This window comes from Hydra vulgaris, chromosome 09 (genome assembly GCF_038396675.1).
Source record: "Hydra vulgaris chromosome 09, alternate assembly HydraT2T_AEP".
Classification (NCBI taxonomy): Eukaryota; Metazoa; Cnidaria; class Hydrozoa; order Anthoathecata; family Hydridae; genus Hydra; species Hydra vulgaris.
In genome coordinates, this window is record NC_088928.1 from 58687501 (window position 1) to 58700289 (window position 12789).

The 12789-nt window shown below is 27.6% G+C and overlaps 1 protein-coding gene across 1 annotated transcript in view; it reads right to left on the reverse strand.

Moving 5' to 3' along the window:
• Positions 1-12789, reverse strand: part of LOC101237825 (TAF6-like RNA polymerase II p300/CBP-associated factor-associated factor 65 kDa subunit 6L) — a 54186-nt gene that overhangs the window by 17882 nt on the left and 23515 nt on the right. Inside the window, exons 4-6 of the mRNA XM_065806187.1 lie at positions 10137-10175; positions 9958-9995; positions 643-708 (exon numbers count right to left, since the gene is read on the reverse strand). Of these exons, the coding sequence (XP_065662259.1) occupies positions 643-708; positions 9958-9995; positions 10137-10175 (143 nt within the window). The remainder of the gene's footprint in view (positions 1-642; positions 709-9957; positions 9996-10136; positions 10176-12789) is intronic.

The following is a 12789-nucleotide window of genomic DNA, read 5'->3' on the forward strand; positions in this document are numbered from 1 at the left end:
TTTAATAAGCGATAGCCAAGAATTTGATGCTTCTCGGCTCCTTTTTTACAACTATCTATATACATGTAGTCTCCTTAACAAGATAATCCTTGATAAAATTGTGAGTTATAATTGTCTAAAGTAAATGTCTCTTGTTCAATTTGAAATACTGTTGTTTATATATTAGGTCTATTGCTTCATTTTTAATATATAAAAAAGGTAGAGTTCCGCCACCTTTTTTCCTAGAAAAAAAGCACTGAATATGTATATATATATATATATATATATATATATATATATATATATATATATATATATATATATATATATATATATATATATATATACATATGTACATATACATATATATATATATATATATATATATATATATATATATATATATATATATATATATATATATATATATATATATATATATATATACATATATATTTATATATTAGTAGTGGCACCAATCTAAGTCAGGCAAAAACAAACAAGGTCTAGTGTGCGATTAAATGAGTGGAAAAGGTTGCTTGAAGAATCATATAAAATGTTAAACTCATTGAAGACACTCTTAAATATAAATTTCTGATGTCAAAGTTGATCACAAAAAGATCACAAAAACTCAATTTGAAATTTGAATGAGTAATGACTTACCTTTCTCAGGTGTTTACTGTGGCTCAACAAAGCATGTGTTATATTTGAAAAATACGAAGAAATTGGCTGTAAAAATAAATTATAGAAAATTATAAGATTTATTATGGAAATAAATAAATACTAACAATCCATAAATAAATGCACAATTAATCTTTATTGTTACCTAAAAACACATTTTGTTTATTTTTATATTTTTTATTTTATCCTCTTTGTATTGCTTATATTGTTTTTGCATTTGTTGTATTTAGTATTGTTTTTTTTTTCGGAGTCATTTTATGCCAAATGGACTCAAATTTTAATGTTTTAACACAAACCACCACATACTTAAAATAAAACAGACATAAAACTTGGTAAGTCAATTTATATTATTGAGAAAAATTTGACTATTTAATTTAACAAAAAATTTCAGCATAAAACCTATTTGCGATTATAAGGAAACTGTTTTGTCGTTTGAACTTGTAATTTTTCAAAAAAATAAAAACTTCAATTGCAAAAACATGTTTCAATCATACTTTGAAATATTTTAAAAAGAAAATTTTTTTTAATCATAAACAACTCTTTTTTTGTATTTGCATTTTATGTTTGTATAAGTAAACAAGTAATCAAGAAGTAAATAAATAAGAATACAAACAAGGTCTAACATGCAAATGAATGAGTGGAAAAAGTCACTTTTGTATATAAAGTTCTGATGTTAAAATTGATGAAACTTTTAATTTTACATTTTATCCATAATGGTAAACCTAAAAAGCCTAAAAACTCATTCGCAGGTCTAAAATGTTGATTTTTATGGGTCAATATACAAAATTAACAACTTAAGTAGTTGAGTTTTTTATTTCTATATATAGCAGAATAAATTTTAAAATATTAAATACAGTTATTATTAAGTCCTTAAAATATTAAATACAGTTATTATAATTAAAAAGCTCCAGCTAAAACTCAAAATTTTTTGCTTTTAATTTTAACCACCTAAAACCTAGCATTATTATTGTTAACTGTATGTGTGTATCAAAGAAACATAGTTTATAAATGTAGAACAATTTATGATCTAAACACTAGACAATAAATAAAAAACTAATAATTACCTGTGCCACAACAGAATTTATGAATATTGTTAATATTACAAATATATAATATAAACCTAAGCAAGAGCTAAAAATCATGGGTGTAAAAGGTAAAAAAATGTTGGTGCCATTATAACCAATTAGAACTAAGTAGTGAATAAATGGTGATCCCCTCCTCTGGAATGCACTGCAATCACCAATGACATTTCAGGGAGCCTGAGACCTACACTAGCGCTGCACCTGGAGGCCTTCAGCGAGCGCTTTTTTGGGCATGGCTATCTCTAATTATAGCTTATTTAGGAGATAAAGCTTAACATATTATATTATCAGTTAATGTGAGTTTTTATTCAAAAAAAAATGTTTGTTTACAATGATTATGAATTTAACTTCTTTATTATTTATCAGACGTTAGCCACAACACAATATTATAGTCTGGGCACATTATAAAACGTATGGGCACATTATTTAAAGTATAACAAATAGCTATCATATAATTTTAAATTTATTTTTGTTGTTGTTGAAAGGCACTTGTTTTGAATCAAAACATTTTTATGTATTGATCAAAAAAAAAGTTTCATATCCATTCACTGATGCTCTCTCAGCTGTTGTGTTTCTATTTGCAGTTCATTATGTAATGTACATAGAGTACAATCATAACGTTTTTGCAACATTGGAGTTCATTCATGGGTAAAATAATTATTTCCACACAATTTCTGATTAATGCTAATTAGTCCATCACTGTAAGATACATTATTACAAGTATAATATAACATATAATCAAAATTACGAATATAAACAAGTAACATTACAAATATAAAACCAATTGTCCAGCAGCAGAGTTTCCAGAATGTTTCCATAATTTTACAAAATATTCCATTAGGCGTTGAAATAAAGAAGATTCTCCATTATTAGAAATAACAGATATTTCTGTATTTAAACAGATATTTCCGTATTTAAACGGATACTTCTATAAACACATGATGGTTTTCTGTACAATAAATGGAATATTTCTTGAAACTCTGCTGCTCGACAATTTCCATACACAACCAAAATTTACATTTGCAAAACACTTATTCAAAATACTTTATTAAAATGACCTTCTTTAATACTTAAAAAAATTACAGCATTAAGTAAAATAGCATTAACAAGTAATTACAATAAAAAAGGCAAAAAAAACTGAGAAAAATTAAAATATTGCGATAAACAAAATTTCTATTCAAACAGAATTTGAATTATGACTATTCAATTCCTGAATTAGAGTAAAAACTTGTGGGCAAATAACTGGTCCTGGTTTTTTTGCATTTTTTATTTTCACATTTTCAGGATTAAATAGGTTTTATATTTGTAATGTTGCTTGTTTTTTGTAATTTTGTTCATATTTTTTACTAGCAATGATGTATTTTACAGTGATGGACTAAATAGCATTTATCGGAAATTGTGCTGAAATTATTTTACGTTTGGATGAACTCCAATGATGCAAAAAGGTTATGATCATACTCCATGTTCATTACATAATGAACTGAAATTTTAACGGTATAGAGTTTTAAATGTTAAACCAAAGATTTAAACTTGCACAATTTAAGGCTGTGTTTTCTTTTGTGTCTCTCCAGGACCAAGATTATTAACCAGTGGTTTTTCACCTATAAAATGAGAGGATGTGATGAAAAACTTTTAAGCTTTTAAGCCATAATGTAATGGTTATAAAATATAACATAATGGTCGAATCTTGTTAGATAATATGACAATTACTGTTTATTATACTATTGTTTTAGTTACTAAATTTTAAACTAGTTAAAATGTTTTTAACTACTGTTATAACTGCAGTTAGAACCTTGTCATTAGTGAAGATATGACTATTTCACTATTGTTCTTACTGCATGTTGGGAATATTTATTTGTTTTTCAATGAAGAGTAAAACATTTTTTACTTTTCATTGAAAACAGGGTTGATAAAAATCACGTTTTTTTTTATTTGAATCAGATTTTTTTGATTTAAATTACATTTTAAAAATATAAACTTTTAATCACTTCGTTTTTAAAAATATAATGAAATCATAACTAAATTAATTTAAAACATTGAAAAATCTTTTTTAATGTTGATTATTTACAAATTTTCAAAGATTCAATCAATTAAATTCATTGATTCAAATGCTATTTGATTAAATAGTTTGAATAGGAAAACCTTTTTGCCTGCTTTTTCAATTCCGAATCTATTTCTAATATTTGAATGGACAAGACCAAATAATGAAAATATTCTTTCAACTCCTGCAGATGAAGCAACAGCAGTAAGTAACTGTTCAACAACTTTTAGTAATTCCTGATTCACATGATCGTTATGAGATTTCCACCAACACATGGCTTAATAGTTTGAACAATGTTATCACGGAACATAAACTTTTGAAATGGTGCTGCTTCTGCTTTAAAGTTAACCAAAAGTGGAAAAAAATCTGGATTCTTTGAAGCTGCAAAGTCCATTCCAATCTCTATTTCTTTATCAGTTAATTCTTTACCACTGTATTTAGGATTAACAATATTAGCCAAGAAATGAGCTGGGGTTATTGTCTGTTGTATTCTTTTAAATAAACTCTTCTTAGCATCTTGGCTAAGCTTAGGACTTAATTTCTGAATCTGAAGATTTTTCCATATCACTACACTGTCACCAATAGTACTACTATCCTGCTGCATCAGGTCTAATGCAACAGCAATTGGTTTAAGCATTTGTAACAGTTCTTCTGCACTTCGCTTTACACCAAGGTTATTTACAATATTTGTAATATTCTTTTTAATTATTGTTCTGTTTTCTTCACATACTATTAACAGAATCGGCTAGTGTTTTAGATAGGATAGAAGACAATCAGCCAATATGTTCCATCTGACATCTTGGGGCATTATAAGTTGCAGCCCCTCTTTGCTTTGTATGTAGCAGCAGTAAAATGGTTGTTTCTAAAATATTTAACAACTTGAACAATCTTGATGTTTGGAAATTAGTAGCATAAATCATTCTTGCTATCTGCTCATCAATAGCTTCATTTTCAGATTTAGTGGTTTTAGTAAGGTGTGAATCCAATTTAGTTGTCACTGTCTTGCCACTGTTTGATCTTGTCACTGCCTGATTATTTGAACACAAAAAACTTGTTTTATCTACAGCAGATTGACTAGATTCAATTTTCTTAATAGAACATTGACTAGTTTGTGGTTCTTCAGGTGTCTGGTTGATATTTTCTAAGGTGTCTTGATAAATAATAATTTCATCATCTTGAACATCTATCAGAAAATTACATTTACCAGCACTTTTGTGGCTTCTCATTTGAGCAACCAAACCATGCATTTGAAAACCACAGCTTTTGCATTTAGCTTTATTACCCTTTTTTCCAAAGTTTGCAGGTATTTCTTTAAACCATGTCCAAACTGCATCTCTTTTTATACCGGCAACAGACATTTCTATTTCTAGTTATATTATTTTTATTTTCAACTAAAAAATAACTAGCAATTATAATTAACTGTAATAATTTAAATTAACTGTATTTAAAAAAATTTGAATATACTTTTATATAAAAGGAATATATTTATATTTATTATGTAAATAGTAACAAAAACAGAAATTAATGTAATTAGTTAATAAGTTAAAACAAGAAAAAAAAATTTACTTATATGGATAAAAATCTTTCAATAAATTTAAAAATTTAATGATTTATATAACTACTATATATTTTATAATGCATTATCTGACTATTATAACTAATACTAGTTTATGCAGTAGTTGTATTTAGCTAGTGCAATTTACTTTAATTTGATTAATCAATAAATAATAATTAAAAATAATTAAAATCAAAAAACTCAATTTAAATCATGACTTTTATTCCTCTGATTTAAATCAAGATTTAAATCGATTTAAATCAATTGATTTAAATCAAAGCAACCCTGGTTACAAATAGTGATACTTGAGGCAAATGCTTATGTTATCATGGGTGAAAAATATTATCAATTGATACTAATAAACTTTTATGGTAGGAACATATCAATTTTTGACATCAATTTACTCAAACCTACTCACATATCAGTTGGAACCTCATCAAACCTACACAAAATAGTGAGCCATTACCATTTGGTATTTCATGTGAGAAAAAATTAATTGTAAATTAGACTTAAAATATAATTCGTTATCAGGAGGAAATTTTGGACATAATGGATATAATGAAAATGCATTAAAACAAAGTAAAAGTATTTGCTTATTGACAATAAAAGAAAGCATCTTTATATAAAATCTTTCTGCAGCAAAGAGATAAACTTATTGAGAGTAAAAAAAAGCATCTTTATATAAAATAAACCTTTCTCTAACTGTGTTAAAAGAATATTTAAATTAATTAGTGACATAAGTAAACACTGATAATAAATGACAATAAATAAACACCCAATTTCAAAGACCTACTAATTAATTTCTTATGCCAAAGCATTTTTTGTTACTAAAGCAACAGAAGTTTTCAGCCTACATGGCATCAGAAAAACAACAACCATAAAAATTCAAATGTAGATGGATATAAACAGTGACCGTTTATTAACTTTTTGCTAATGAAAAAATTTATCCTAACAGAAATATAAAATCATTAATGCATCTTTTAGTAATTTAAAATCCTTTTAAAACTATTTACAAAACATAGTTGTGAGAATTTCATGATAAAAATTTTGGTAATGAATTTGGAAACAAAAAAACCACAATAAAACTAGAACAAAAACATACACATTTCTTTATTTATTTAAAGAATGAATAAAGTTTTTAAATATTTCATTTTATTCTCTTTCAACAATTTGCTTTTGACAATAATTTTATGAATGTACTTTATTAATGCTTTGCGAATAACTTTGCCTTAGCCATAAAAACAAGAAAAAATTAGTCTGGTAAATTTCTAAAATTTCTTTCATTTTCATTTATAATCTGAACATATATTATAACTAATTATTCACCAATATAGATATTGTGGTTTTTACAAAAATTGCATAACATAAAACAAGGATGAATTATTGCTTGAATTTGTTTTAATTTTAAATCATTTTTTTTTTTAGTAAAAAAACTTTCCATTATGCTTCAAGATGACCAAATACACATTTTATAGTGTTGTAGTTTTCAACAAACTGATAAAAATAACTTTTTGATTTTTCTTGGGAATTATAAAGGATTTCAAATTAGATAGCATGAAAGTTTTTATTTTATTCTTGGTAATAATTTGAAAAGTTCCTGGAAGATTCGAACATCTCAAATAAGCATTAATTAAAGAATTTGAGAAGATTTTAGCATTATACTACCAAAACACATATTCAAGCTTTAACTTATATACAAAATTACCCCTCCACTACATCTTGTTAACTGAATATAATTCATAGAAAAAAATAATGAATAAAAACCATAAGAGCTTTATTGGAATGTTTTAAACCTTTGGTTGAATTTCAAAGAATAACATCAGTGAACTTGATAAGTTTGATAACTTTGAATTAGAGTGTAAAATTTTAAGAAGAGTATGGCCATGTCATACGCAATAACTCTTGCTTGTTTACTTTATGAATTCAAACTTGCTGTAATATATGAGCAGTTTTTTGGGGAAGGTACTATAGCTGATAAGATTCAATCCATTACTGCTGAAATCTACTCAGCACAGCTAAACAGAGTTTCAGTTGTGATAAGTCAAAAACAGCCTGTTTTACCAAACAGAAAAGATGTTGTCTTCTATCAGAACAATGCAAAACCACACATAGCAAGCACCACACAGGAAACTCTTTAACAACTACTTTGGAAAGTTCTACCTCAACCTCCATACTCACCAGACCTAGGTGACTACTACCTGTTTTTGGTCTTGGATAACAGAATCAGCAATTTTAAAATAGAGAGGTTTTGGAAAACAAGGTAATACACTTCTTTGAATTTCAAATAAAAAGATTTCTAAATATGATCTTGTGTCTAGATATGAAAAAAGAAAACTGCTGAAAGATGCCTATGATGAAATTGAAAATGAAGACAAAAAAAGCTGAAGATGAAATTTTCTGGGAAAGATAATCCTATTTTTTAAAACCAAATTAAACCCTTTTTTTTTTGCCGCTATTTCTTAACATTAAAATTTTTTTGGTTGCCTGGTAATATGTTGTAGCAACTCTTTTATCTATTTGTTAATGCTCTTACATTTGGTGATTTCAAATCTGGAGAAATATAAAGTTCAAGATGTGAAACAAGTTTAAAAACAGGAAGATTTAACAAGAAAGTATAAAAGGACAATTTTTGGACAAATTCAAAAAAAAAAAGAAGACAATTTTCTTCAAAATTTCGAAATAATTTGCAAAACAAAGTCTCATCTTGTTGTCTCACCTTGTTATTAAGACAAACCAGCACAAACGTTGGTAATGATTGCACTCCAAATCATATTAGTTGGATATTGCTTAAAAGGAAAGTGCATCACATAAAGGATTAAAGTGCAAGTTTGGTGGTTCAAACTGACTGTGTGTGCTGCAAACTGCTTTACTTGCACTTTGTCTGAAAACATGACACGTTGAGACATTTTAACAATATTTATATTTATTGCTAAAAAAATTTTTAATCAGATGCTTTTTTTTCCTTGCTTAAAACAATTTTGAAGTTTTGATAAATTTTTTTAACAATGGGGGAATTATAACTTTAAATATTTAATAGCATAACTTCATTTTAATAATTACGATCAAAAATATTCGCTTCTAAAATTTAATATTAAATAATAGTTTAATTAATGGCATTCCATTCTTTTTTGATTGAATTTTTTAATTTTATATGCTCGTCCTTAAAAATAGTAAAATTCAGTGAACATCAATACGAATCCACATCAGACAATAACAATTTGCAACCATTTAATTCAACCTTTGATTTGTCAATTGTCAAGATTAGAGCCCTTGGCAAAGCGCCTTCAAACTGTGCGAGTACTAACATTCACACTAGGAGTTGAGTGAGAATTTGCGAGTTTAAAATGACCTTAACAGCTAAACAGTGCATTATCTTCAGTTTTTTGAATAGTAATCTTTGGTCTTTCACAGGATTTTTCTGGATAGATGTCATCCGTTGACTTGATGCACTGAATGATATTATGAACAATTGTCTTAATCATCTTTAAGTGCAGCAATTATTATTAGTTGTACTTGGTATTATTAGCAAGTTAGCAACATGATTGACTTCATAGTTACTTACTGAGTTATTAAATTTCTAAAGAATAAGAGTTGTATCGTATTAAATTTCTAAAGAATAAGATACATAATTTTTTTGGTTTTTTATTATTATAAAATTTAGTTAATCAATTCCAAAATTTAATTAACCATTTAACTAAGTCATTATTAATAAAATGTAACATTACAAGAATTTTATGTCAATGTGCTACAAAAGAAAGACCAGCATTGTATATGATTAAAAAAATAAATAAAACAATGAACAAAAAACATGTTCTTGCCATTGAATATTTTTTTTTCTCCAGAAAAATTAGAAACTTTAAATAACAATGTCTCATGACCTACATAAGGTTTTATGCTGAAATAGACTTAATGTTGTCATTATAAAACATCATTTCAACAACATGTGTATACAATCTTTACACCATCATAAACTATTTATAAATCCTTGAATCTGTATATTACTCTTGCAAGACTACTGATATTTTAACAGGGGGTCACTCTCAAATCTCACAGGGTGGCCATTTAGTTTCAATCTTATAGGATAGCATGATTTGAAGTTCGATGAATATTTGTATATTATTTATTGTAATGTTAATGAACTTAGTTTGTATTACTCCTTATGCCTCTTAAATATTGTTAACTTTAGGAAAACAGTTCATATAATACAATGACAACTGTTTGATTTAAAAAAAACATTTGAAATATATGGTAGCATGCATACAAGAGCCAAATCTGAAACTGCAACTGTTTTTTACTTTGTATACAATAATTTTACAAACATCTACTGATGATACTAATTTATAATTTTTTAACCATTAAATTAGTAATTTGCTTATAGAGTACAGTGTATGGCAACAATCAACTGGTGCAAAAACTAAAAAACAAAGTTTTACTTGAAATGAAAGTAGCTTTTAATCTTTGAATTATTCAAAAAAAATTTAAAAAACATTCTAAAACAAATTTCTTAGTATTTCAAAAAGGGTTAATGGGTTTTCTAGCTTAAACATGAACCCTATTGATTATAATATAAAAAATATTTATTATTAAAAGCATTTAAAATAGCATAACCGCGTTCTTACCTCATTAAGATCAATATTGACATCTTCTTTTGTTTTATCTGAAATTAAACTTTATATTAACAACTCTACATAATTATTCTAGTCAATAATAATACATAATTAGTCAAGTTTTCTTAACTATTATTAGCTCTTATTATAAGAAAAATTAGAAATTAGAAAAATCCAGAAACAAAAAAAACCTGCACTGTAAATCTTTCCTTCTAATGCTAACCAATTTCCTAAAATACATACATATATATATATATATATATATATATATATATACATATATATATATATATAAATATATATATATATACATATATATATATATATATATGTACATATATATATATATATATATATATATATATATAAATATATATATATATATATATATATATATATAGCTTAAGTTTATATTTTCCACTCCTCTAATTGAACTTATTCAAAACTGTAAATGAAAAATACGGTAAGTGGGACAGAGTGCTCACTTCATAGGCAAGAAGCTCTGAATTCCAACCCCACCATGTCCCTGGTAGTACCACGCTCAACTTACTTTTTTGCACAGTGACTCCGCTCGCCAAGGTTCGTGTTTCGAAGTTAATGAGATGAAAGGGGGTTGTAACCACAATAAATTAGGTTCCTCAACTGTAGTGGCCCTCTCGGTCTTGGGAGGTGAAAAACATAAAGAAAAGAGAAATAGAATCAAAAGGAAAAAAAAAACAAATAAAAAGAATTAAAATGTTTTACAAAATATTAGAAACTAAGAAAATATCACAGTCCTTGTTATGAAATTTCGTTGCATAACTGAAAAGCATAATGCAACTAAATGTAACTTTACTCAATATACATATTTATAATATAATACAATATTAAATTTAAATTATAACAGTTGCGTATTTTAAAGTACCCCATACTAATTAAATTTAATCTAAAACCACATTAAAAATCATTTAAAGTATAAATATATTTAAATTAAATATTTTGTGTTATATTTATTGTAATTAAACTATTATTATCTGTATTAAGGTTCTGTTAAAAAAATTATTTAGTATTTTTTACCTTATAAAAGTTTAATTAACAGCATTTAGGGATTGTTCATAAAGTACATACGCTTGGGTGGGGGAGAGGGGGTCTGCAAAGAGCGTATATGAGATAGAGGGCAGGGTGTCAATTATAAAAGTACGGAGATACTAATGTAAAAAAATTATCATAAAATGTTGGGTAGGTAGGTTAAGAGCATAGATAATTTTAGGGAGATGGAGGGTACTTAAAAAAACTACAGCAATATGTGGAAAGGGGAGGGGTAGAAGGGTCAAAATTCAGGCGTACATACATTATGGACGACCCCTTATTTGCTAAACTTTTCATCAGTTTACATATATTCTTGAAATACTTATTTAATCAAGCAAGATATATTTAATAAAACTTATTCTATAAAATGTGTATTGCTCATTTTATTTTATTTTTAAAGTTAAATAATTATTGTTAAAAATATTGTAATCAAGAACAAAGCAAAACAAAAACATGTTATTTAATTATGACAAAGAAAGCAATCCGTTTTCAAGTAAAGGAAGTTTGTCGCAGGAAAAAAAGTAAAGGTCCTTAAGTTTTAATTTGGGTGGGGCTCAAATTTTTGTCAGGTCATGTTATCCTGCTACTGGTAACATGTAACCCAGTACAATCTGATTCATATCCTGGCGCCTTGTAGGATATGCCTTTTTAGGCAAAGGCTAGGAGATGCCAACTCCGACTTAAAACACCCCCTGCCTTGGGGCTCTTGGTTGAGTAAAGGCAAGAGATGGTGTCTAGATAAAAATACTCATCTTGGGCAGATGTTAAATTGTATCCGGCTACTGTCTTGTAGAAGGCCTCCTAGGCAAAGACTTCAGGGGTAATCAGATTCTATCTGTTGACCAGCTTCGCGCCGCTTCTTCATCTATTAGGCTGGCGCAGATGTATTTTTAAAACATTGTTTCCAGTTTAGGATGTTAAATGCTGGATCTTCTTGACTCAATGCATGGGTTTTTCCTTGTGTCTCTGGTTTTATGACTAGACAACTCATTTTATTATCTCCTAATGAGGGTACAGCTCTAAAACTCAGTTTTATGGTTCTGAGGCCAACTGGTAGTCAGGTTTCCCGAACTCTGTGGTAGCTCACAGAGAGGCTGATTCCATCAACAGCTGAAAAATATCAAAGTATTAATAGTGCCATGTGGCGCATGGATAGTGTCCCTGTTTGTACTTTTGGTGTGCACTGCGGAGGCCACATTTGGAGCCCTTTGTTACGGCTTAGGGTTTATTAATAGTAATGAGGCAATTGCTTGGGCTATAAAACAGTGTACTGAGTACTATCTATGTTTTGAGTCAAGTTCTTCAATCTAATTTTAAAATGAATAAAGTACCAAAAACTATAAAACACAAAAAACCATCATCATCACTAAGTTCTCTAAACCTATTATTCACTAATATTCGTGGTCTTTGAAGTAACTTTTCTTCTGTTGAGTCTTATCTCTTGCAAAGTTCACCAGACCTACTTGCTCTTTGTGAGACTAATTTGAGTTCAGCTGTCACAGTTTTGATCACAGTTTGATCTCTTTAAAACTAATATCTCATTCTTCTTCATCACCTGAATACCCCTATTATCGAACCTCTTACAACTACAGTAAAGCTGACTGGGATTCTTTCCGTGATTTTCTTCGTGATGGCCCTTGGGTAGAAATCTTTCAACTTCCTGTCGACAAATGTGCTTCTTACATAACTTCGTGGATTCAGGCTGGCATGGAATCTTTTATTCCCTCTCCACGATTCCAGGTCAAGCCTCACTCTCCTCCATGGTTTTCCTCACGC